Source organism: Salmo trutta, chromosome 9 (genome assembly GCF_901001165.1).
Source record: "Salmo trutta chromosome 9, fSalTru1.1, whole genome shotgun sequence".
NCBI lineage: Eukaryota > Metazoa > Chordata > Actinopteri > Salmoniformes > Salmonidae > Salmo > Salmo trutta.
Window position 1 is genome coordinate 8961094 of NC_042965.1, and position 27973 is coordinate 8989066.

General features: G+C 43.0%; 1 protein-coding gene across 2 annotated transcripts; it reads right to left on the bottom strand.

The window, feature by feature from the left end:
* Positions 1–38: 38 nt before the first annotated feature.
* LOC115199811 (transient receptor potential cation channel subfamily V member 4) lies at positions 39–27955 on the bottom strand. Of its 2 annotated transcripts, XM_029762260.1 has the most exons (17): positions 27445–27955; positions 23630–23713; positions 21609–22069; positions 19503–19687; positions 17197–17349; positions 15738–15878; positions 4833–5131; positions 4464–4643; positions 4036–4194; positions 3746–3838; positions 3344–3417; positions 2683–2848; positions 2516–2582; positions 2097–2407; positions 1675–1802; positions 1445–1575; positions 39–1308 (listed from the first exon to the last, which is right to left on the bottom strand). In XM_029762260.1, exons 2-17 carry the CDS (start codon positions 23636–23638, stop codon positions 1190–1192), a joined length of 2676 nt encoding a protein of 891 aa, XP_029618120.1. In that variant the 5' UTR covers positions 23639–23713; positions 27445–27955; the 3' UTR covers positions 39–1189. The 2 variants fall into 2 exon arrangements, with proteins under 2 accessions (XP_029618120.1, XP_029618121.1); XM_029762261.1 differs by lacking the exon at positions 21609–22069 and having other exon boundaries at positions 27445–27954.
* Between the last annotated feature and the right edge of the window lie 18 nt (positions 27956–27973).

Below are 27973 nucleotides of genomic sequence, written 5' to 3' on the forward strand. Positions count from 1 at the left end.
ATGTGATTTTTTTCTGAAAAAGGCAAAAAGACCAGGAGTTAACGTTGTTGCAAAATTTATTAGGAATTATATAAAATAAAATAAAAACATTTTGAAACACATAGGATGCTAATGTCCATTATGAATCAAAAGGCCTCAATAAAACATGAAGGAAAAACAGCTTGCATCTTCAAAACCATTCTCTGGGTGATGTTGGATCAGTAGCAAATGTTCCAGTTTTAATTGAAGGCGTATTTTCATTTTGGTATAACACCCAACGCTTAATAAATCCACATCAATACTGTTATGGAGAATATATCTTCCTCTCAACAAATCAATTCAGTGTTTGTTTTGTTTGTTTTTGGATATGCTTTGCAATGATATACACACTTCATAAAACAAGTAAAAATTACAGTTATGATCAAAGCAATCCTATCCAAGCATGAATAATAAAATTAGGGCCCTGTGCTTCGGACTATCAACAGGACTAAACTGATGGAAATGAAAAACGGTGGGCCATATAAAGCTAGCTTTAGTTTTTTTTGTCATTTAGTACATAGCTACATACATACAGACAGTACATATTGTGCCTGAACATCCCATCCCAAAATGGTTGTTTGAACTTGAATCACTTCCTCTCAGTTCTTTTTCCAGACACTAAAAACAACAAGGACATGTGTAAGAATATAATAAATATTTGGGCCTTCTTGAACTCCCTGAGCAAGGTTTCTTAAATACAGAGGTACGGTATACTTTCATCAGCAGTCTCCCAACAGATCACATCCACATATGTCTCATCTATGATCAACTCTTGAAAACACACATTTGGATATGTTGCAAGTTGAAGGCATGGCATTCTGTCAGGTAACAGCTTCCCGAGGGTCCTTCCTCCTGGGTTAAAACCCCCAAGGTAGAGGATACTTATCATCAGAGCTATGACCACCATTCACAACTAGTATAATTTAAAAAAGCATTTGATAAACAAATGAATGGTTTGCTTTGACCGTACACTACATTCCTATCTTTTCTAAAATCCTTTCTATTGCCTTATAATACTTTGTACATATCTTTGGTTCTAATCCCAAGCTAACAGAGTTTTGTGCAAAGTGGCAAACTTTGTGGCCCAACTCTTCTTTGTCAGTCTGAGTACCTCCGATCAGCAGGGTATTCTTAAGGACCCGGGCTCCTGGAGGCCCCCAAGAGCTGGGCTCTAGCCCTCTGCACAGGGTCTGTGTCTGGGGGTCAGTGGCTCCATCTCCAGTACTAGGTCTCGTGGTCGTGGCCCTTTATTCTGCTCCACAACCCGTGGCACCACCGTGGACCAGCGATCTACATGGGTTGGGGAAAGAAAGTCAAATGTTGGCCGATGTGATTTGGCTCGCCCTTATACACTGTGTATTTGCCTTGGTGAACTGTACGTATGCATCAGGGCATTTCTTTTGAGAACGCAGTAAAAGAGTCTCACCTCTCCTCAGTCCACGGACGGTTTGATGCACTGTACCAGAGCATTGCTGGGTCTCTGTTATGTTCTTGCCCGGGTCTTCGTTGATTATGGCCAGGTTCTGATTCCAGTGGCACCAGTTGACCTCGTCCACCCTGAAATGACCACAGAAGATGTTTGCATTTGACTTACCAATCAGACACGTTTCTCTGACGCAGAGAGGGGTGAGAGTTCAGTGAAATTAGCATGTGTACCTGAAGCACCAGCGGCGGTCAGGGGTACCATCCCAGTTCTTCCCCACTGTCACCATCTCCCCGGACCGGAAGGACTTCCGCAGACACACAGGGAAGGAGCGCTCGATGTCCAGGATTGTCGTAGCCCACTGTTGTTAAAACATAACGCCAACCAACATGCAGTAATAGTTTTCATAACATACTAATGTGACCGTGAACTAGAGGATGCACTGTGCATAAGGCCATCACCAGAGGTTCCCAGGGTCATATTCACTAGGTACCAAACGTAAGAAAAATGACTGAAACAGGGAGGGACTACCTGGACTTCCAATAATAAATGTTTATTTTTGTTTTCCGTGACAACATTTGCTGCGGTGTGCTTTAATGAATAGTGTTTGTCGCATAGGGAACCTAGCTGTCCATCAGCTGTTCTCCTCACTCACCTGCAGCTTCCAGATCTTCTTGCTCTCCTTGGACACCTGGCTCACTGTCTCTCCCATCAGAGCAATCAACATGTTGAGCAGCAGCACGAAGGTGAGGATGATGTAGGTGACCAGCAGGATGAGGAAGACAGCTGGGTACTGGGCGCTGCTGACCATGTCCAGATCACCCATTCCGATGGTCAGCTTGAACAGGTCCAGCAGGAAGTTGCTGAAGGTGTCCGTGTCCCGGCACTGGGGGTAGGTGGGGCAGCCGCCTTCCTCCGGACACACCTCGTCAGGCCCGGGGCACACCGCCAGGAGGGACACCAGAGCTGGGGGTTGACATGGGAAACAGGAGAAGATGATAAGGTAGGTTTCTCCTCTGTTTCAACTGGTCGACAGACTGCTTGAGAAGACGTGTGCAGTAGGGGACACTGTACCTGACGAGTATCCAATCATGAAGAGCACGTAGACCAGCAGAAACCGGAACAGGTCTTTGAAGAGAATCTGAGAGCCAAGGAATAAGGATAAATTGGGACCAGGTGTCTAGTGTCCAATTAGTCCATTTTGATTTCAAATGCAATGTGATGGATGAAAGAGTCGATACCTTCTGTATCATGATGCTGTAGGTGCCGGTGAGCTTCAGGCCTCTGGTGAAGTATAAAGTGTTCATCCAGCCCAGGACCAGCGCAAACACCATCACAGACACATAGGCCTCGATACCCGACAGGTAGAGGGCCGCAGTTACTATCACCAGCACAGAGTAGATGAAGCTAGAGATATAGGAGAGTTGGGCCGTGTTCATTAGGCACAAAATTGAAGAAAACGGACCGAAACGCCTAGGTACTAACTGAACTTGTCCAATAAGAAACCCGCTTTAATTTCCGATTCAGCGTACCCTAATGGCCCTGGTGTTCAGATTCCAGGAAACAGCAATAATCCTTCTCCTTTCCTACATGTTAGATACAAAGAACATTCCCAGTACTCAGGAATGCCATTTGGGATTTAACGGACTCTCGCAGATGCAGCACTAATGATGCAAACAAAACACCCTTCGGAGTGGCGCTCAACATCCTCCGCTCTTTGTTGGGATCGTGAGTTTAATTAAAAGAAGATGTAAACTATAAAACGTGCCAGGAAAAGGGGGGCTTTAATTTGGAATTAAATAGAAGACTCAATTAAGAGAGGATGATAAATTAGCCTCGGGTACAAGTCAGAGGGTGTTACAAGGGAGGAGAAGGTTAAGGAGGGGGAAGCTGGAGTCTTACTAGAGCAGTTGAAAGGAGCCGTCGACAAATAGAGAGTTCACCCCGGGGCATTTCTTCAGGAAGAGGTCCTTAATCTACAAAGAGGGGACAGGGAGAGAGAGATTTGGGTAATGGCTGCCCACAAACATACTGTATTTTAGTTTTGGTGTTTGACACAAGAAGAGGAAGAGAGAGCAAGAGAGGAAGATAGAGAGGGGGAGAGAGAGAGAGAAGGTCAGAAAAGAAACAAGATCAATTTACAGGGGAGATCGAAGATTTATAGTGAAAGTGTGTGTTTGTGTACACATTTTGAGGCCTCTTTAAAGACAAGTTGTTAATTGTAGAGTCAACATTCAAAGCTGTAACTCTGATTGGATGGTTCAACCGGAGAGAAGATGTAGTGGCTGCAGGCTGCAGACTTACGTTGGTGAGAAAGAAGAAGACTCCGGAGCCCAAGGTGATAACCTCCCCTCCCAGACGCAGATAGTCTGTGGAGGTGGTGTAAGGGTACGGAGGCTGGGCAGGGACAAACAGAGTTAAAGCGTTGCTGATCATGGCACCCATACTGTTTGCACAATACACATAATAATAATAATAATAATAATAATAATAATAATAATAATAATAATGCCACTTGGCAGACACTTTCATCCAAACCGACATTGAATAAGTGCATATATTTGTTGTATTTGAGTTGTTGGTCATATACATACCATTCCCTGGGATGGGCGGTAGTAGGCCACCAGGGTGAAGATGATCATGGTCACCAGGTAGGAGACAACACTGATGTAGAAGGTGACGGCAGCAAACTTCTGCCACTTGACCCTCAACAGCTCGTTGATGGGCTCCACAGCCAGCATCTCATGGCGGTTCTACGGACAGTGCAGGAAAACTCACAATAATGATAGGAAGAGAGTATGGTGTGAAAGAGAAATCATACTCCATCTTTCCTACCATGCTGGCTCTCCCTTTATCTCAGGAAAACAAATCTATTACAGGTAAAAAGGCAAAAGTCCACACTTGGCCTCTGTCTGCTCCATCCCACCTCACAATCTCAGCCACACAAAAAAAGACAGTGTAGACTTGCGTTAGCTCCCAGAGGTTTAAAGTCAAGGATTTATCTAAGCAGGCTTTCACGCACCTCGATGCGGCTGTTGTAGACCAGGATCTCCAGCACGGACACCTCCTCTCCACAGGTGTCCAGTGAGGAGAGGTCGTACAGGGAGGAGTACACGGGGCCGTACGCCCAGTCCTTGAACTTCCGTGAGAGGTGACGCGCTTCCTCGTCCTTGATCTCCCTGCGAATTATGTGCTGGAAAACCTGGGAGAAATAATAATAACAAAAGCTGACCTTTATTGTCTGTTTTACAATGCATGTGATTATACCTTCTGTCAATAATACAATACATAATCCAACAAGGCAGCACACCATAGCATTTCCACGTGTTATACAAACTATCCCGTTAAGAGTATGATTCCTCATACACGTGATATATGAGTTTGTTCTCACCCCAATTTTTCCCAGCTTTGCTGCCATCATAAGGGGCGACATGCCGTCGTTGTTGAGAATGTCCTCCAGGCTGCATTCTGGGTAGAGTTTGGCACACTTGGTCAGCAGCAGGTCGTACATCTTGGTGAGGAAACGGGTGTTGTCCCGGGTGTTGTCGGCGATGTGCACCAGTGCGTGTAGCACTGTGTTGCCGCGCGAGTCCTGCCGTCGAAGGTCAGCCTTCTTATGGGCGTTCTCGGTCAAGTAGTGCACCATGTTCGGCTGGTTGGTGCACGCTGCCAGCGACAGAGGCAGCTCGCCTGGCCAAAGAGATACAGTTAGATACACACAGCAACAAGCACATCAATCAAGGGGATCCCATTTTACAACGGAAGCAATAGAAAAGACCCAAAAGTGCAAACCCTGCCCAACTGGCACTCAGGTAGTCTATTTCCACTCTTGGAAGTGATGTAAGTTCATAAGGAACAGCAAACCACTTTCAACATGTCTTTGAAGGCTCTTTGCCTGGCTACCCAGACTCCTAACTCAGGCCAAACGCTACACCGGGCCTATGGACGTGGCAGACAAAAATATGTAGCGAATAACAGAGCGGCGGAAGAATTTAGTGTGAGTCATCAGGCTAAGCCTACCTATAAGTGGATCAAAGATTGGATTTAAAACCTTGCAACGAAAAGGGCACAATTAGTACTACTTATCTGAGGGAGGGGCCTGTGCATTGAAACCAGTGTGCCAAAAGCAGCTACTGAAAACGAGCCGTTGCCACGGGTGACAGATTACCCTGTCACCTCGCATGGGAAATGCTCTTCTTCATGGATTTGCACGGGTGCTCGTGGAGTGTTGGAGTAAGCGCTAAATCACATTAGCTGTCGCCCCTCTGCCAGGTTTCCTGGTTACCTTAGCGCAAAGCTCCAGAGTGAATGACTTGCACTGTGCCACAGACACGCCAGGAGTTTGGAATGATTTGGGAATGACAGTCGCACTTAGTGCAACTGGATATAATCCCTCGTGGGATGGAACATAACGCATTAATACAATAACAATGGCAGTAGTGAGTTTCTTTGGGAAATAATTGCCTACTCAAATCTCCTGTCTTTTGCATGTATCTCCTTTATATCCCTTTCACGTTCCTGGGCAGAGCTGTAGGTTTCTGCACTGGCCTGGTAAAGCATTCACCATAGTTGCAAACACAGTGCCAGAAAAGACCATGTCAAAATGATATATCAGTCAGCACAGTCTAGTTCGGGTCAACAGGAAAGTGTGAAAATGGTATTTGTTTGTTGAACTTGAGGCTGGAAGGGCTGTTGAGGTGAATGGGATGTGGGCTAGTCTACTCCGGAGGATCTTCATTCGTGCCAGCTTGCTACAACAGGAATATAATTAATGGCCATTTTTGTACAGGTTGATACATTTTTCGTTAAGGGAAAATCAAGTCTGAAATTTCAAAGTGGACATTTTTAAACCTCAAATACACTACAAGTTTTACATTTCCTGCATTGTTGGAAAGTTATCCTGCAACAGGGTGTGATCAATTAAGATCCTACACCTGTAGTGGGATGTTGGGTTCAGGGATGAGAGTTGCAGGGATACTCTCCAATTAGCAGAGGGCAATATGGAGTGGCACGTTTTATTTGGAGGCCCTCTGTCAATGGACCAGCAACCTCGGTGAGGTCAGCAAAACAGAGGCAGCTCGCCCATTTGAAGGGAAGTATGTATGTTGGGGTTTTTTTCAGCAGCAAGACACAGACACCTTTCATTAAACTGTTCGGAAATTCTTGTTGAACTTGTGACATCGTTGTTTTCTTTTCTTTTTTGGAGAAGCCTACTACTAATAATGACATTTCTGATGATATGACTTCAGACTAGTTTTGGGTGGTTATGTGAGTTATCATTAGCCTAGCGAACTGTTCTGACTGTGTTTTCCCAGACCAAACCTGCCATGTAAAAAGGGAAGGGTGGGCTCTAATGTCACTTAATCTTACCATCAGCGGTGTAAGATACTTAAGTAAAAAATACTATAAAGTACTACTTAAGTCGTTTTGGGGGGTATCTGTACTTTACTATTTTTTTTATACTTTTACATTTACTTTTGATACTTAAGTATATTTAGAACCAAATACTTTTAGACTTTTACTCAATTTTACTGGGTGACTTTCACTTTTACTTGAGTAACTTTCTATTAAGGTATCTATACTTTTACTCAAGTATCACAATTGGATACTTTTTCCACCGCTGCTTACCATGGCAACTGAGAGCATTTTCCAAAAGATGCTTAACAGTGGTATAGTACTCCAAGTTATCCATCTGCGCAGCGATCCAGTCTTTGTAGCCCAAACCTCTGGGCATGTAAAATAAAGGCACACTGAGGTAGCTAGAAAACCATTTTTCAAGTGCACTGCTTTAAGATACACTGACATGTCCTCACAGTGTCGGGAACCCAGGCGCCTGTCATGGAAAACTACAGACCTGTTATTAAAAAACCAATAGGAATAGTATATGACTTTAACAGTATCAAACTACTGCCAAAGTTCAATAATACAATGCTAGGGCATGAATGTTACCATAAATAGAACATATATGAAGTATCATCATGTGCTTAACTCTTAAATGTAACTACATGTAATCTAAAATGTAAACTACGTGATCCCCGAAAGTAATTATTTATCATGAGAGGAACAAACAATAACTAGCAACGCTGCATACTCCAAGAAAGGCTAAAATCTCACCTTTCTGGTAAAAAAGTTAGAAACTGCTGAGGTGTAGTCACTTTTGAGGACACAAAAGTGCAAATATGATAAAAATATGAAAACATGAAATATTTCATATGACGTATTTCCTATTCAACAAAACTGTTTGAATAAGGCTTGAAATGACTTATATGCTTTCTAAATATAGTATCATCAAATTATAAAATCACTAACTATAAGATTTCACCTTATAAAAAACACTACCGGTAAAATACACTACCGGTCAAAAGTTTTAGAACACCTACTCATTCAAGGGTTTTCTTCATTTTTACTATTTTCTAAATTGTAGAATAATAGTGAAGATATTAAAACTATGAAATAACACATATCGAATCATGTAGTAACCAAAAAAGTGTTAAACAAATCAAAATATATTTTATATTTGAGATTCTTCAAATAGCCACACTTTACAACCATTGAATCTACAGTGGGGAGAACAAGTATTTCATACACTGCCGATTTTGCAGGTTTTCCTACTTACAAAGCATGTAGAGGTCTGTACTTTTTATCATAGGTACACTTCAACTGTGAGAGATGGAATCTAAAACAAAAATCCAGAAAATCACATTGTATGATTTTTAAGTAATTAATTTGCATTTTATTGCATTTTATTGCACAACTGAGCAAGAGGACAAGTACAATAGGGTGTTTAGTTTGAGAAACAGACGCCTCACAAGTCCTCAACTGGCAGCTTCATTAAATAGAACCCGCAAAACACCAGTCTCAACTTCAACAGTGAAGAGGCGACTCCGGGATGCTGGCCTTCTAGGCAGAGTTGCAAAGAAAAAGACATCTCAAACTGGCCAAAAAAAAGAAAAGCTTAAGATGGGCAAAAGAACACAGACACTGGATAGAAGAACTCTGCCTAGAAGGCCAGCATCCCGGAGTCGCCTCTTCACTATTGACATTGAGACTGGTGTTTTGCGGGTACTATTTAATGAAGCTGCCAGTCAGTTTGAAGCTGCCAGTCAGTTAACAGGTGCATGTTTATCATCAATTAGAAAAATACATTTCATAAATTCATCAAGTGCAGCGTCTGGATGCTCCTTGTTAATCAAATCAGACCAACAAATATTTTTTACATCATCCACATAAGAGTCACAGCAAAAAAAATTGTAAGATCTCTTATACACTATTCTAGGCCCATCTTTTGGAACCTTGGTTCTCCAAGATATAGCCACTATATTGTGATCACTGCATCCAATGGGTACGGATACAGCTTTAGTTCAGAGTTGTACAGTATTAAAAATGTGATCAAGACCTGAATGATCTTGTTCCTGTAGTGTTAGTAACACCCTGGTAGGTTGATTAATAATCTGAACCAGATTACAGGCCTTGTTACAGTGAGAAACTTCCTCTTGAGCAGACAGCTTGATGAAAACCAGTCAATATTCAGGTCCCCAAGAAAGTAGACCTCTCTGTTAACATTATATACCCTATCTAGCATTTCATGCACATTATTTAGATACTGACTGTTAGCACTTGTTGGCCTATAGCAACACCCCAAAAGAATAGGCTTTAGATGACTGTATGACTGTAGATGACGTTCCCCTCAAGTTCTTGGCTTTTTCCAGAACCGCTACCTTGTGCTTGAACCTCAGGATGTCACACCCTGATCTGTTTCACCTGTCTTGTGCTTGTCTCCACCCCTCTCCAGGTGTCTCCCATTTTCCCCATTATCCCCTGTGCATTTATACCTGCGTTTCTGATTGTCTGTTGCCAGTTTGTCTTGTCCCGTCCTACCAGCATGTTGCCGTGTTTCCTATGCTCTAGTTTTTGTTTTTCCTACTCTTCCCCTGACCTTTCTGCCTGTCCTGACCCTGACCCTGATCCTGCCTGCCGTCCTGTACCTGCCTGACTCTGATTTGGATTACGACTCTTTGCCTGTGTCGTGACGTTCGTACCATTAATGTGATGATGATTATTTTATAAAATTAATGAACTGTTTAATTACTACGATGATTACATTCATCATGTAACAATTAACTCACAAGCAATCTTGGGGCACCATGGAAAAAGTTTGTTTAATGAGTTACCGTTTCCAGAATTAACTCAAGAATATCAGAATAAATCGATATCATTTTAGCCATCCATTAATTATTATTACCTCATATCAGTCTCATTCTGAATGTCGCATAATCCGTTAAATCTGCACGAACCCTAGTCTAAATGATGACTCAGCGATACACAAATTGGCCTAATTATTTATTTACTAACTAAATAATCACACAGAATTACATAAAACACACACACAGGATCGATTATACGTTGATTACTAACAATGCAATGAAAGGTCCCTGGTAGACTAACCTGATATAACGGCTTGGAAAGAGCGGGAGAAGGAGAGAAAGGAATTCAACTATCGTACATACAGTTGAATAATACGCTCATCGTAAATATTGATATTTAGCACCCAAACAACCACTCATTCAGATTTAGAAATGCAATGTACATATTTATGCTTGTATGTCTTTGTCATCTCTCTCTGTTGAAATCACCCAATCAGTATGTGACGAATAGTTTGAAAGAAAGTCTCTGATTGTGTAAGTCTCTAGTTGTCCACCAGAGGTCACCATGTCCTTAGTAGTTGTAGTAGTAGCTTTCTTTGCTGGAAGTGATCGTTAGACTGGATACAACACATTCCAATGGTCATTTGATAGCGAAATGTTCTTATTTTCTCATCTTCGGTTGAGTGTCCTAGACTACATTACATGCAGAGCTGCATGTCTAGTCTTCTTCTTCTCTCTGTTGAGTTACCCTTTTCTGGTCTGGTAGAGTCTAACCATTTTACCATCTAACCATAGCTCTACTCTTTCTGGTCTAGTAGTTTTAAACCATTTGTGACGTCCGGCTTACCGTCTGTACAGGAAAGGGGGATACCTAGACAGTTGTACAACTGAAATGTGTCTTCCGCATTTAACCCAACCCCTCTGAATAATCGACATCCATGTCTTCGTTGCCCGGGGAACAGTGCCTTGCTCAGGCAGTTTGACAGATTTTTACCTTGTCAGCTCAGGGATTTGAGCCAGCAACCTTTCGGTTACTGGCCCAACACTCTAACCACTAGGCTACCTGCCACCCTTGGTCTGTATTTAAATTGCAACCATTTCCTTGTGTAGCCACGACTCCACATTTTCTGGTCTAATGTAAATTTCGTTAGGAGTCATTTTATAAGCACTCTGGAATAAGGGGCGTTCCATCCTTTTGGCATAATGTCTGTGCTCAAGTGGGCGTGGTTACTAACTGGGTAAACTTTACATGAAAAACAAGTATCTCATTTAGAAGGATAAAATCACATTTCATCTTCTCACAAATAGTTTCATATTTAATCATACGAGTTTTACATTTAGACGTAACTCTGACATATACATTGTGAAAGCTCTTAACCTGTTACATCTAGGGGGCAGTAATTTCACGGCTGGATAAAAAACGTACCCGATTTAATCTGATTATTAGTCCTGCCCAGAAACTGGAATATGCATATAATTATTAGCTTTGGAGAGAAAACACTCCAAAGTTTCTGAAACTGTTTGAATGGTGTCTGTGAGTATAACAGAACTCCTATGGCAGGCAAAAACCTGAGATGCTTCTGTTCAGGAAGTACCCTGTCTGAACATTTCTTGCCCTTCTTTATTATCTCTGTCGTTTACAAAGGATCTCTGCTCTTACGTGACAATTCACACGTCTCCAATGAGGTCTCATAGCCCGGGAAAAACAGGAATGACGTAATTCAAAGCCCTGGCTGAAGCACACGAGAGCAAAAGCTAAGTGGTCACTCGATGGTCTAAGCCTTAGGCGCGTGACACGCCCCGCCCCCGGCTTTCGTTTTTTTCCTCAGTTTACAGACAGGCAGATTCCCGGTCGGAATATTATCGCTTCTCTACGAGATAAATTGCATAAATATTGGTTTTAAACAGCGGTTGACATGCTTCGAAGTACGGTAATGGAATATTTAGAAATTTTTTGTCATATTTTGCGTCAAGCTCGTGGCCGAGATTTAGCGTTGGGATAGTGTCTAGAACGCACGAACAAAACGTCGCTGTTTGGATATAACGATGGATTATTTGGGACCAAACCTACATTTGTTATTGAAGTAGAAGTCCTGGCAGTGTATTCTGATGAAGAACAAGCAAGGTAAGAACCTTTTTCTTATAGGAAATGTGATTTTGGTGAAGGCTAAACTTGCAGGGTGTCTAAATAGCTAGCCCTGTAACGCCGGGCTATGTGCTTACATTATTGCAAAATGTGCTTCATCCGAAAAGCTATTTTAAAATCGGACATATCGAGTGCATAGAGGAGTTCTGTATCTATAATTCTTAAAATAATTGTTATGCTTTTTGTGAACGTTTATCGTGAGTAATTTAGTAAAATCACCGGAAGTGTTCGGTGGGAATGCTAGTTCTGAACGTCACATGCTAATGTAAAAAGCTGTTTTTTGATATAAATATGAACTTGATTGAACAGACATGCATGTATTGTATAACACAATGTCCTAGGTGTGTCATCTGATGAAGATCATCAAAGGTTAGTGCTGCATTTAGATATGGTTTGGGTTTATGTGACATGATATGCTAGCTTGAAAAATGGGTGTCTGAATATTTCTGGCTGGGTACTCTGCTGACATATTCTAATGTTTTGCTTTCCCTGTAAAGCCTTTTTGAAATCGGACAGTTTGGTTAGATAAAGGAGAGTCTTGTCTTTAAATAGCTGTAAAATAGTCATATGTTTGAAAAGTGTAAGTTTTCGGATTTAGAGGAGTTTGAATTTCGCGCCCCGCCCATCATTGGATATTGGAGCAATCGTTCCGCTAGCGGAACGTGTAGATGTAAGAAGTTAAAGTTACAATGTTTCCGTTATAACATCTTTAATGATACCACAAAATCACAAATGATACGACATCATCATTGTTTGGATCCCCACCGACCATTTCCCACATTCTTTATGTTAGGAATATTGTTTCATTATCCACTTTTGGATGTTGAAGTTCTTTGGGCAAAAATCTCTCTATACCACTCAGACATTCCATTCTTGGATACTGAGAGGCAGAGGGAGAGAGTTAGAAAACATTTACGATTGGTCGTTAAGTCATAAAACCGACCCAACTCCCCCCCTTCCTCTCTGGTGGGAGAGAGAGAGGGGGGGGGGGCGCTCTCTTTGATCCTCATGACACCATCCTTGACCTACCGATTGCCTGCCATCCTGTACCTGCCTGACTCAGATTTGGTCTACGACCCTTTGCCTGCCTTGACTTACCTTTTGCCTGCCCCTTGTACTATAATAAACTCAGAGACTCGTACTATCCACCTCCTGTGTCTGCATCTGAGTCTTGATACAGGAGCTTGACGACTATCAACCTGGGCCTGTCACCTGGGCCGGTGTTGGGTTCTCCAGTCCTGTGGGCGCATTCTAACTCAATCTTCATATGGTCCGTCTTCAGTTTCTCACTTTGTCCTCAAACTCCGTCCAGATCTCATGTGTAGATTCTGCAATTCCATCTAGAACAATGTTGTTCCATTTTGATTGTCCCTCGAGATAATCTGATTTCTCTGGCATTGTTATCCTCTTACATCTAGATGTTCCGCTAGCGGAACGTCTGCTCCAATATCCAATGATGGGCGTGGCGCGAAATACAAATTCCTCTAAAATCCGAAAACTTCCATTTTTCAAACATATGACTATTTTACAGCTATTTAAAGACAAGACTCTCGTTAATCTAACCACACTGTCCGATTTCAAAAAGGCTTTACAGGGAAAGCAAAACATTAGATTATGTCAGTAGAGTACCCAGCCAGAAATAATCAGACACCCATTTTTCAAGCTAGCATATAATGTCACAAAAACCCAGAAGACAGCTAAATGCAGCACTAACCTTTGATGATCTTCATCAGATGACAACCCTAGGACATTATGTTATACAATACATGCATGTCTGTTCAATCAAGTTCATATTTATATCAAAAAACAGCTTTTTACATTAGCATGTGACGTTCAGAACTAGCATACCCCCCGCAAACTTCTGGCGAATTTACTAACAATTTACTAAATTACTCACGATAAACGTTCACAAAAAGCATAATTATTTTAAGAATTATAGATACGGAACTCCTCTATGCACTCGATATGTCCGATTTTAAAATAGCTTTTCGGATGAAGCACATTTTGCAATATTCTAAGTACATAGCCCAGCCATCACGGGATAGCTATTTAGACACCCACCCAGTTTAGCCTTCACCAAAATCATATTTCCTATAAGAAAAATGGTCTTACCTTTCCTGTTCTTCGTCAGAATGCACTCCCAGGACTTCTACTTCAAAAACAAATGTAGGTTTGGTCCCAAATAATCCATCGTTATGTTCCATCAGCGACGTTTTGTTCGTGAGTTCTAGACACTATCAGAATGGTAAATCACGGTCGTGCGCATGGCGCATAACGTGACAAGACATTTCTAAATATTCCATTACCGTACTTTGAAGCATGTCAACCGCTGTTTAAAATCAATTTATGCAATTTATCTCGTAGAAAAGCGATAATATTCCGACCGGGAATCTGCGTGTCTGTAAACAGAGGGAAAAACAAAGGCGGGGGCGGGCAGGTCACCCGCCTAAGTCTTTTGTCTGCTGATAGACCACTTAGCAAAAGCACTCGTGTGTTTCAGCCAGGGCTTTGAATTACGTCATTCAGGTTTTTCCCGGGCTCTGAGAGCCCATTGGAGACGTGGGAAGTGTCACGTAACAGCAGAGATCCCTTGTAATAGATAGAGAAAATCAACAAGGGGAAGAAATGGTCAGACAGGGTACTTCCTGAACAGAATCTTCTCATGTTTTGGCCTGCCAAATGAGTTCTGTTATACTCACAGACACCATTCAAACAGTTTTAGAAACTTTGGAGTGTTTTCTATCCAAAGCTAATAATTATATGCATATTCTAGTTTCTGGGCAGGACTAATAATCAGATTAAATCGGGTACGTTTTTTATCCAGCTGTGAAAATACTGCCCCCTAGCCATAAGAGGTTATCCTGGATTCACATATAGAACTAATGTCCTCTCTCCAATGACTTATAGATTTTTGCCATCTTGTCGTTTTCCTGCTTAAACTCATCTAGCTGACCCTGTGAGAACTGCAAACTGTTCTTCAGGTCCTGGACTTCTCTGCTCAAGTTGTCCATTATTTTATTAGTTATTTGAACACAATACTTGAAGCTATTTTCTTGTTGTTGTAACAACTGCTTGTAGAACTATTTCTGTTTCTTTAAAAGATCCTTCCCCTGTGATAGAGACACCACTGTCCTCAACGGTACTCCCACCGACTTTGGTCTTTGTCATGGTAGCAACGTAGGCTACGCTGTTACTCCCTGCAATTCCAGACAGGGCCGGTCGCAGGGAAGATGGAAACAGCAACAAAATAGGAATCTAGACAACCACAAGCCTGGGATAATCCGCGGTCCCAGCCACAATGGCTAATCGCGTTCTGGGCTGCGTTCAAGTCCTCAAGGAAACCCCTCTAGCTTGATAGGCAGCTAACAGTAGCAGCTAGGTTAGCTGCTACGCCAAGCAGCTCATCAGACCCTTGGTCATCCTGAACAGATAGCAGCGGTCCCAGCAACTGATGCCAACCGTGTCACGGGATCCAATATCAAAAAGGTACAGTAGCTAGCTAATAACCAAGCTTTTCCAATCGAACACCTTTTCAGACACTTTCAAACTTTCCAAACCAATTTACCGAACGCTGCCTCATTCCACGTTCAACAGGAAGTGACCTGTTGATTGCAGGCCTGCGCTTTGTCAGTGGCTTTGACGTAGGGTTCAGCCAGGAGTTGGACAGTTGGAAGAGCGAATGAAATGGTAGGAGAGAAATCCCAGCTTCAAATGGTTTATGATTTCACATCCCAAGTCACACAGGCACAAAAAACATACTACTGTGTCCGTGGGATGATTTATAAGCAAAAATGTCAGTCAGAACCGGTACCAGGACCATGCAGGCCCCCTAAACAGGGGACTTTAAATCTAAGAGGTTTTAAACTATACTCCTACACTTAATGTTCTGCCACTTTAAGCCCCTGATGACTGAGGACTTCAAAATATTGAATCTCAAATCTGAATCTTGCGGTTTCTGTAGACAGAAGAATAGATCAGAACGGATCCTAGCGTTATGGTGTCTTACCAAAGTAGAAGTAGCCCCCCTCGTCCCTGGGTTGGAAGAAGCGTCCGCGGGCCTGGGCGTGAACATCTGCCCCTTTCTCCACCAGCAGCTCCACGTACTGCTTACAGCGCCTCTCAATGGCGATGTGGAGCGCCGTCTGGCCTGTCAAACCACACAACAGTCAGTCAACACATTGGGTATAGGGACAAGTGGTTAAATTGGGATTCTTAGATCCTTCATATATTCTCTATTCCAGGCTTGCCTGAGAGGGATTGAACTCTACAGTGGATTTATTGCATTGTTTGGTCTCTCACTGTCTGCTGAGTCCCGTCTTCAGGAGTGAGGAAAGGTGCATTGACTAGAGGTCTTGGACAAAGATGCAAAAATCTCCATTCCAAGACTGGGTCGAAGGTCAACCGCTTTCCTCTCCTATCCACATTTCAACAATGGTATGGTTGTAACTAAGGTGATACCACATTCACTAAGTCCCTGTATCTCATCAATAAATGTTTTTTGTTTTTTTTATGGTCAACAAAGGTGGCTTGGTTCTGCTGCAGTGTCAAATCTGTGAACAGTCATGGCACACAGGCATACAGACATAAACACATTCCTTCTGGCTTGTATGTTCATTAAAGGGGACCTGTACCAACAGTGAGTAGGCCATATGGCTGCCATGGGCTCCTCAGAAATCACCATCTGTCTACTACTTCATTACTGTGTGGAGGTGGACTATGGTTGTGTCTGAAATGGCATCCTATTCCCTATATAGTGCACTACCTTTGACCAGAGCCCCATGGGAAAAAAATGCACAACATAGGGAGTAATTTCAGACGCACGGAATGTGAGATATCCTGGCAAAAGTGTGAAATCCCACTCTAACAGCAAATCTTAAAGTGGCTGACATAGTGTGTGATGAGTGAAGTTTTTTTTTTTTTTAGACAGGGAGTTTATTGTGCTTAGACCTAAGACAGTGGATGGAAGAAATAGGTGTGCTGCACTGCTGTTTCCAAGCTGTGAAGGCAAGCTGTGAAGGTGTAACAGCCACATCATCCAGCCTTCCTCTGGAAATAGAAGCCCCATAGAGCAGCCCTGTGTTGGGCCGGAGACTAGGATGTGTGGTCTCTTTGTGCAGAAGGGGCAGTGGAGGACTCAGTGTAGGTAAGGGCGTCTCTATTAAGCCTACCTTCATGGAAGTAGTACTGGGTTGCGTGTGCATAGTAGGCCCTTACATTTCAGGTAGGTACTTTTATCTGTGATAATATCAAATTATAAACACAGTCCAAATTTGAAATAATCTACTTCAATCCTAGTCAAATGACTGGTTAATACAGTACTGGGTCGTGTTCATTAGGGCACACAATTTTTTTTCTTTTTTTTTATAAAGGTTCACAACAGAAACCAAAAGTGAGCATTTCAGTCTGTGGTACCTATTGAACAGGACCCTGGTGTTTTTAGGGGCTAAAATGTGAAGAGAGTTTACCTCTGTAGTAGACGTCTCTGAAGGGCGTGTTGATGAACTCATGGAGGTTGACTGTCTGCTCTGCGATGTCCATCAGCATAGGAATGGTGTCATTCTGACCACTGTACAGGTTCAGAAGGGCTTTGGGCAGGCATGTCTTCCCTGTAGAAGGTTCTGGGAGAAAATAAAACCAAATTGATGGGGGGAGGGGTACTCAGAATCCACATGTACATGTATAGTTCTGGACATAAAAAAATGACTTTTAAAAAAAATCTTTTGAGGCAGCAAGGTACATTGTTCATGTGACAAACGGTCTTGCAGCCAGGGCGACACCAAGTGCCAAGTTCATAAGCAATCACCTAATAAACGATGTAATGAAATGCATTTCTGAGATATACCCTGCACCTCTCTGATTCAGAGGGGTTGGGTTAAACGCGGAAGACACATTTCAGTTGAAGGCATTCAGTTGTACAACTGACTAGGTATCCCCTTTCCCTTTCCCCAGACGGAGCAAGACCTTCCAATTTGAAGCAAATGCTTTTTCACTGTTCTGCAGTACAGGTGAACTTTATGATACACAGAACTGTGCTTAGAGAGGAACTTCCAACAAATCACCTGAAACACAGTTGCCAGTCGAGAGAAGAGAAAGACGTTAGGGACACAGAAAACATTTTTATGTTTGTTGAAAAAGTAAAAACGGGTGATAAATCGTTAGTGATAAAATAAGAAAGGAAAGGGAAGCAAGCAAGACATTTCACTAAACATGAAAATGCCTCAAAACCAGGACAAACAACAGCCAAACTAAACGTGGTGGTAAAGTAAATTGTCTGCTTCTATTGTTTACTTTTAGTCTGAGTTTTTCATGTAGTCTGTCAAGCCCACTTTAGTCATTTTCTTCCCAGAAGGAGACAGTTTGCTGTGATTTCTCTCTGCTCTCTGTTATAAAGCAAGCGCGCACACACACACACACACACACACACACACACACAGCCAACAGGAAGCTGTCCTTGGACCCACCTTTGGCAGGACAAAATCTCTGACATCACAGTAGCTTCCTTCTCATTACTCTATGGCAGGGGTGTCAAAGTCATTCAATGGAGGGCCTAGTGTCTGCAGGTCTTGTGGTTTTCAATTAAGGCCTAGACAACCAGTTAAGAGGAGTTCTTTACAAATTAGTGACCTTAATTCATCAATCAAGTACAAGAGAGGAGTGAAAACCCACAGATACTCGTCGCTCCGTGGAATGAGTTTGACACGTGCTCTATGGAGCCAAGAACAACAGGGAAGAGAGGACGGTGGAATACTGAGAAGTCAGAGACAGATAACCAAGTCACAGGACATGCCAAAGAGTTGAAGCCCTATGGGCAGAAAAAGGTCTGTTTAGACATCGATACCTATTATCAATACACAAAGTCAAGACAAAACTCCAGGATGACACATTAACTGAAGGTGTTATTCACAGGGCTAAGTGGACTAAAAAAGTAAGGCTTCTCCTTTAGTAAGGCAACTGTAACAGATGTGAGATGTTTTGATGTTTCATGACATCCAATTGGTAGTTACAGTCTTGTCCCATCGCTGCAACTTCCGTACGGACTCGGGAGGTGGCGAAAGTCGAGAGCCATGCGTCCTCCGAAACACGACCCTGCCAAGCCGCACTGCTTCTTGACACACTGCTCGCTTAACCCAGAAGCCAGCCGCACCAATGTGTTGGAGAAAACACTGTACAACTGGCGACCGAAGTCAGCGTGTATGCGCCCAGCCCACCACAAGGAGTCGCTAGAGCGCGATGGAACAAGGACATCCCGGCCGGCCAAACCCTCCCAGGTCTCCCAGTCGCGGCTGGCTGCGACACAGCCTGGGATGGAACCCGGGTCTGTAGTGACGCCTCTAGCACTGCAATGCAATGCCTTAGACCTCTGTGCCACTCGGGAGGCCAGATATAACATGTTTGAGAGAAGGTTCTGATGCTATCTTAGTCCCACCCCTTAAGCCCCACCCCTTGGGGTGGCAGGTAGCCTAGTGGTTAGAGCGTTGGGCCAGTAACCGTAAGGTTGCTAGATCGAATCCCCGAGCTGGCAAGGTAAAAATCTGTCGTTCTGCCCCTGAACAAGGCAGTTAACCCACTGTTCCTAGGCCATCATTGTAAATAACAATTTGTTCTTAACTGCCTTGCCTAGTTAAATAAAGGTTAAATTAAATTAAATTCAACAAACACACACTTTCTCTCTTTTCCTCCGACCTTTCTGCGTTTGGCTGTGAAAGCTGAGACAAGAGATATTTGGCACCACAGGGCTCCACCCACCACACCACCAATGGGGTTGTCTCACCTTTGAACTCCTCGTCGGTGAGCCTCTTTTCGTGACCCTGTAGGTACTCCAGCAGGCCGGAGAGGGCCTCTGGGTCGGCCCGTGACACGCCATCGAAGAGCAGCATGCGGTTAAACACCTTCAACACCTTGGGTGGGTCCAAGCCCGGAGGGTCCAGACTTTCATTGCAGGACGTCTCAGTCTTACTATGTAGGGACCATTGACATACATATACTCACATATACATATACTCACATATACTGAGTGTACATTAGGAACACCTGTCTTCCCATGACATAGACTGACCAGGTGAATACAGGTGAAAGCTATGATGTCACTTGTTAAATCCACTTCAATCAGTATAGATAAAGGGGAGGAGACAGGTTAAAGAAGGATTTTTAAGCCTTGAGAGAATTGAGACGTGGATTGTGTAGTGTATGTGTGCCACTCAGAAGGTGAACAGGCTAGCGAAAATATTTAAGTGCCTTTGAACGGGGTATGGTAGTAGGTGCCAGGCGCACCGGTTTGAGTGTGTCAAGAACTGCAACACTAGTGGGTATTTCCCCGCTCAACAGTTTCCAGTGTGTATGAAGAATGGTCCACCGCCCAAAGGAATCCAGCTAACTTAACACAACTGTCAACATGGGCTAGCATCCCTGTGGAACGCTTTCAACACCTTGTACTGTAGAGTCCATGCCCCGACGAATTGAGGCTGTTCTGAGGGCAAAAAGTGGAGCAACTCAATATTAGGAAGGTGTTCCTAATGTTTTGTACACTCAGTGTATAACACGTACTCTAAGTGTGTATAGACATCATTGGTAGGGACACAGAAATCCCTCTGTGTTACATTACTGATCTGAAATTAAAGATGGCGGCTGATTACTGGATGATTTTTTTTAAATGGTGATTTCTGGCGTCAGTAGGCCTACAGGTGGTGGGACTAAACAGTGGGGGTCAAGAATGGCAGTTGGGCCAACACTTTATTTAAAGCCAACAGTAAAATAATGCTTTATTACTTGTTATAAGCATATAATATCTTATTATGAGGCTTATATGTTTTGTCTCTCTAGCAAATGTTCAATACACTCAAAATGGCTGGTATTTAGTCAGGATCATAACGCGATGATAAAAATATATTATATGGGGGTCATATATGCTTATGACAAGTCTAACAATGCATTATAACTCCATCATAATTCATCATACCTGTGGACTACGTAAAGTGTTACCAGTAGTTGTAGCCTCGAAAAAAAGTTGACCGTTAAACCATATAAAGTGAACTGCTGTCGAAGTTCTACTACTGAACTACTCAATAAATAGACCTCACTGTGAAACAGGTAGTCGGGAACAAGCTCCAGCCTAAATATTACCTCAACGGCTGTGAGGAGGGAAACAACAACACACTCTCTGTTAGATGACTGAACGTCCCTCTGACTAGCCCTTCTGTTTACGAAGTCCCACATGAGAGGGACACACCTCTGTGACTAAACGGTGGCAGTTGAAGGAGTTTCTATATTTTTGCAATGAGCCATTTTTTCCAAGCCAAGCCTTTGATTAATAATGAAAATGGCAATGTAAAGTAAAATATAATATTAATCCAACTCTCAGCTCAGAAACCAAGCCAATTTGATCAACATTTTTAGGGGAAATCTCTTATATGGTAGAAATATATAGCCACAATCAGAGGCAGTTTTTGTGTATCTATAACCCAGACCATCACTTACGGGAATTTGTCCTAAATATTATAGAGTGAGGTGTTAAACATGACTAACAACCTTTGGTTCCAAGTACAAACCCGATGGCGTGGTCTGTGTCACAGAGATAGTCGGGTGAATCCCAATTGTGTGATAAACAACCTGGCCTGACACCTGAAGACTTGCGTTCACTCTCCAAGCCGATGCCTAGGCTTTAAGCTCAGGGGGTTAACACAGTCTTGTGGCATGCAGGAGAAACCGAGTTCGAACCCAGTCGGTCACATTTACACCCCAGAAGTGATCTACTATGCTGCTTCTAACGCCACATGTTGTTCGACAATCTATGCCTCTGCATGCCTCTGCTCATAGACTCATGAAAGCCACCGTGACAAATGAGTCACGTATCTACTTCAAAACAGAGGGCCCTCCTCACCCTCGTGGGAGCTTCTTCCTGCGTGGCTTCTTGTTGTTGGTGTGCCTATAGGTACCATAGTCAAAGAGGGAGTCCATGGGGGCTTTCTTGGGGCCGGGCGCCACGGGTGACTCGTAGATGGTCGACTCCAGCAGGTCCATGGGGTTAGAGATGCCCTTCTTAAAGGCACCATGGAACTTCATGCGGAGGTTTTGTCGGCTGTCCCCTGGCTGCAGCTGGCCTGGCCGGTCGACGTCCGGAGCCGGGTCCTGAGGTGACTGGGAGCCCTCCTCACTCTCAAACAGGTCGGCAAGTGCCGACAGATCAGGACAGGTGCCATCGGCATCAGGCTGTCCCTCCCCACTTCCTCCTCCCTCCCCTGAGCCCGAGGACAGGGCAGCCTTGTTCGCATCCGAGTGAAGCGTGTTCGTCTCTGTCATGGCGATGCGACACCTTCTCAATAGAGTGGCAGGGGAGCGGTCCTAAAAAACACCATAGCAAAATACACAGGTTATAACTCCATCTGGGTCATAGGTCAAAGGGAGAGAAACTTAGCAGTCCAATCATAAACCTTGTATTTGGTCTCACTCAACTGTGAATGACCTGGGTCGTGTTCATTTGGGCACACAAGCAAAAAATATTTTTGCCACAGAAAACTAATAAAAAGGTTCCTGTTTCAGTCTGTTTTCTTCCATCTGGTGCTTAATGAACAGGACCCTGAACAACTATCACTGATTGCACGACAAACAGTCACTTGAATAAAATGAGCTTTTGGGTGATTGGACTGTATTTCAAGAAACAGAAAATGTATGTCTGAAAGTGATTCTCCTGTATGTAGCCTTGATCCTGAAGTAGCCGGGCTGAAATGGTACCCTATTTCCTTTATAGTGTACTACGGTGGTAATACCCTATGGGCCCTGGTCAAAAGTAGTGCACTGCAACCCAGATGTGTGTGGGCAGAGCTCTGGCATCCTGCTCATCTTGTGGGCTGCGTTGCTGGCACAGAATGTCCACCAGTCAGCCATTTGCAGCCGCTGGCAGCCTGGGAACGTCATCTGTAAATATTGAGCAATGCATTGCCTGACCATTACTGGCCCAAGACCAGCGCATGGTAGTGGTGCCCAGATTTTCCATTTGGGGTAGGAGAACAGAGTGGGATGCCTCTGAATTTCCAACCAGTTTACTGACCAGACAGAGAACACAACAGAGGATGACTTCAGATACACCTTTCCCATGACTGAGTATTTTCTCCAAAGTATTTTCTCTTCTTTCCAACAGACACTGGGAGACGAATTCACCTCTCAGCAGGACAATAACCTAAAAGGACAAATCTACACTGGATTTGCTTACCAAGACAACAGTATTTCTGAGTGGCCTAGTTATGGTTTTGACTTAAATCAGCTTGAAAATCTACGGCAAGACATGACAATGTTTTTTTTTTTTTATAGCAATGATCAACAACCAACTTGACAGAGCTTGAAGAATTAAAAAAATAATAATGGCCAAATATCTTGAGACGTACCCAAAAAGGCTCCCAGCTGTAATCGCTGCCAAAGGTGATTCTACCATGTATTGTCTCAGGGGGTGAGATTATTTATCTAATCAAGATATATTAGTGTAGATCGTTGCCGATCTATTTTGTTATACAACAAAATCTGGAAAAGGTAAAGTGGTGTAAATACTTTCTGAAGGCACTGTACGCAAGTAACCCATTGCTACATTATAGTAATGCTACGGAATATGTATCTCCCTTTCTTTTGCAGATGCTAAACTGACTAAAACAGAGAGGTTCAATCAGAAAAAAAACAAATGTTGTGTTGCAAAACATTTAACATCTAATGGCCACAGCCCAGAAGCCTTTTCAAGTGGTGGAAACATGCAACCACCACCTGACAAATTCTGAATGGCTACACTGCTAATGGTGCATTTTCTACTCGGGGATGACAGAAACAGAAAGCTCCTGCGATTGTAAAGGGCAAATCCCATATGTGTTCTCCTGGGGTCCTGGGTTCTATTCACATGGTCCCTTAAACCCTCCGTACCTCATTCATCCCTTATGTCACGCTGAGGTGCTGAGTTCTTCTTCAGGGGAAACTGGAAGTGACGCTGGAGCATGGGGGTGGGTCCTGTGTAAGCGGAAAAACAAAAAAATGTGGTATTTATTAACAGCATTAATACAGACTGGTTGACTGGCAGGAGAGCTTGATGAAAGAGAAGGGTGTCAGACTAAGTAGAGGTTAGACCACAGTCAATCCATGGGAAGCTCCATTTGTCACTATGGGCAAAATGTATGTTCTGGTTGATCTTTTGGTTACTAAACATACACTACATGACCAAAGGTATGTGGACACCTGCTCGTCGAACATCTCATTCCAAAATCATGGGCATTCATTTGGAGTTGGTCCGCCCTCATTTGGAGTTGGTCCGCCCTTTGCATTCATCTGGGAAGGCTTTCCATTCGGTGATGCTGCAGGGACCTGCTTCCATTCAGCCACAAGAGCATTAGTGAGGTTGGGCACTGATGTTGGAGCGATTATCCCTGGCTCGCAGTCGGCGTTCCAATTCATCCCGAAGGTGTTCGATGGGGTTGAGGTCAGGGCTTTGTGCAGGCCAGTCAACTTCTTCCACACCGATCTCGACAAACCATTTCTGTATGGACCTTGCTTTGTGCACGAGGGCATTGTGATGTTGAAACGGGAAAGGGCCTTCCCTAAACTGTTGTCACAAAGTTGGACGCACAGAATCGCCTAGAATGTCATTGTATGCTGTAGCATTAAGATTTCCCTTCACAGGAAATAAGGGTCCTAGCCCAAACCATGAAAAACAGCTCCAGACCATTAATCCTCCTCCACCAAACTTTACAGTTGGCACTATGCATTCGGGCAGGCAAACTTCTCCTGGCATCCACCAAACACAGATTTGTCCGTCAGACTGTCAGATGGTGAAGCGTGATTTATCACTCCAGAGAACGCATTTCCACTGCTCCAGAGTCCAATGGCGGTGAGCTTTACATCACTCCAGCCAACACTTGGCATTGCGCATGGTGATCTTAGGCTTGTGTGCAGTTGCCTGGCCATGGAAACCCATTTCATGAAACTCCAGAAGACCAGTTCTTGTGCTGACGTTGCTTCCAGAGGCAGTTTGGAACTCGGTAGTGAGTGTTGCAACCAAGGACAAAAAATGTTATGCTATGTGCTTCAGCACTCGGCGGTCCTGTTCTGTGAGCTTGTGTGGCCTACCACTTTGCGACTAAGCCGTTGTTGCTCCTAGACGTTTCCACTTCACAATAACAGCACTCACAGTTGACCGGGGAAACTCTAGCAGGGCAAACATTTTACAAACTGACTTGTTGGAAAGGTGGCATCCTATGACTGTGCCATGTTGAAAGTCACTGAGCTCTTCAGTATGGGCATTCTCCTGCCAATGTTTGTCTATGGAGATTGCATGGTGGTGTGCTCGATTTTATACACCTGTCAGCAACAGGTGTGGCTGAAATAGCCGAATCCACTAATTTGAAGGGGTGTCCACATACTTTTGTATATATGGTGTCGCTTTGTACAAAACAAGCTGTATCCTGTTGGGGAATCATTGGAAACCCAAGTTAAGGACTCCTGTCAAAATCAACCATACAGTTGCGGGCTGTGTCTGGCATTTACTATGACAAATCCAGCAACACCTTGTGTTCCACAGAGATACACACACACACACACACACACACACACACACACACACACACACACACACACACACACACACACACACACAGAGATAGCAATGTTATGTCATCATTCTGGATTCCCCAGGATGTAGTCACCTTGTCTAGGCATTCCTTTAACAGTGAGTTATACAGTACATCCTTGGTATCAACTACAAACATCATAAACTGTAGCATGTCCTTGGCTGTAGAATGCTCACTCTGACAACTCTCTCTGACAGCACATGGGGTTGACATGTAAACTTCCTCCAAGAGGAGCAACACAAATAGAGAGACTGCAATCCAGTCAGGGAAAACAGAGTTCCTCTCGTACACTCCAACAAATAGGATTAACAGACTTTACTGTGGAGGGTGAAAAGATGAAAGGATGAAGAGGCTTTCTTTGATAAACTCTCCAAACAGAGGGGTGACAAATGAACGAATCATCCACCAGGCGTGTTTTGACACTACTCTGTTGAGTTCAAACAAAGAATGAGTCCAGAACCAGGAGCGAATACTATTGTGTGTTCACACCAGTGGAAGCTGGCTTCGATTTAATGGTTCAATGCAGCCATTTTTATCTCAATATCAAAGCATTTCTGGGTAACATTGAAGTACCTTAAGGTGATCGTTTTCAATTAAAATGGTCAAAAAGAAACAAAAATGGCTTCTTTGCAGCTTCTTCAAGCAAGAATTATGCTAGGACTGTCTGGGAGTGGTCTGAGTGGGGATGGAAAAACTGAAAATGTGCTGTTATTGGCAAAGAAGTGTGTAACTCTCTTTCTTATTGGTCTATTAACTAATTTACCACATGGTGATGTCACCATGGAAGGCCAAGACTCCATCCCATGAAAACAGGCTGAACCTTCAGGTAGTCTTTTCAAACAGCTCTTACATTAAAAAGGGTATCATTATAAATTGCACATATTCATATTATTATTCCAACTTTGTAGTGTGGAAATATATATAAACCATAGGAAATCAACTTTTTGACTGCACTGGGCCTTTAAATCAGAGGACAGGCTCATTAATGCAATGGAACTGTGTCAAATACAAAATGTATACCGTTCCATTAATTCAATTCCAGCCATTACTATGAGCTGTCCTCCCTTCATCAGTCTCCACACATTCACACACTCCTCCAACATATTGGTAGTAGTAATGATCAGCAGGGTCAGACTGAGGATAACTATCCCCTTAGAGACACAGCGTGGTGGATATGTAGTGGATATGATCCAGACCACTGGGGGATGTCCGGGTGCAAATATGGTCGTGGGAAAATGGGGGTTAGCAACAAAAAAAGTTCCACTACTGTTTTAACCACAGCCCCCAACTCTACAATAGGTTTCACATTCATGTGGATGATTGCCTGACAGCAGAGGATATGTTCATAACCTCAATGTCTTAAAGCTACAATATGTAACTTTTCGGGATATCTGAGCAAATTCACATAGAAATGTGAGTTGTAGATCTTTCATTCCCATTGAAAGCAAGTCTAAGACGCGGTAGATATGTTCTATGTGTGCTATTTCTATGCTTCCCATTCCGAAGTTTCGTTTTTTGTGTATTTTACTTTCGGTTTAGTACACCAGCTTTAAACAGCTGAATATGTTTGGTTATGGAAATATATTTCACAGCGGGTTAGATGGTACAATGATTCTCTATACAATGACTGAAATTAGGCGAACTATTAGAATTTTAGCAACTAGGAAATGGCGGAGCGATTTCTGCATTTAATTGTATATTTTGGCGTTTTTACCCAAATCTGAATAGAAAAATTCAAATAAAAAGCAATTAAAGATGCACTATGCAGAAATTGCTCTGCCTGGTTGCAAAAATGTTAATAGTTCGCCTAATTTCAGTTTATGTGACAAAACAAACAGTCATTGTGAAGAGAATCATTGTAGGCCTACCATTTAAACCACTATGACATATATTTTCCATAACCAGAAATATTGTATATTCAGCTGTTTGAAGCTGGTGTATAAAACCGATTTTAAAAGACACAGAAACTTCAGAACGGAAAGCTTAGAAATAGCACACATAGAATGGGCACAATATGGTAGATACCTTCATAAAGTGTTCTTCAAATGCAGTTCTAAAAATATGAAATATTTAGTGAAAATAGGAACCCTTAATGGGGTAAAACGTGTTCGTGCTTACCTTGTCCTGTAATCAATGGACCTTTTGTGCAGCGCAGTTTTTCATTCTTAACGATAGGAAAAGTTCTAAAAAGTTTGTGGACAAAACATTTGGATCGACTTCCTCCCGACTTTAGTACCCTAGTTACTTCTTTCTTCAACTATTTTGAAGAAATTGGTGATCTGATTTCGCGTGTAGCCTAGTCCAGACATTATTCAACTCTCCAGGCAGTGTTCCCAGTTAAATTTACACATTGCGACAGCATCATACCTCAGTCCTTTGCTTTCCATGTTCACGCATCCAACTCACCGCCCACCTAAACAAGGGGCGCTTTATTAAAAGTGTTTGTGTGGGGACTAACGGTAGTGACTACTAACGTCAGTCCCACAGGAGGACTTTTTTTGTTTGTAAAACTACACAACTCTTTCTAGTGGAGTTTTTCCTAACTCCATTAATTGTCTATAATCACATGCCGTCTAAATCAGATAGGCTACAGTAATAACTCAGTCTGAAAACCACCAGAAAGTAACCCAGACGCACCCCAAATGGA

Excerpts from the sequence above, each read along its gene's own strand:
- LOC115199811 (XM_029762260.1), bottom strand. Across the intron at positions 4,195-4,463 it reads TCTACAACAGCCGCATCGAG|AACCGCCATGAGATGCTGGC; the intron begins GTGCGTGAAAGC and ends CACTGTCCGTAG. Across the intron at positions 2,583-2,682 it reads ACAGCATCATGATACAGAAG|ATTCTCTTCAAAGACCTGTT; the intron begins GTATCGACTCTT and ends CTTGGCTCTCAG.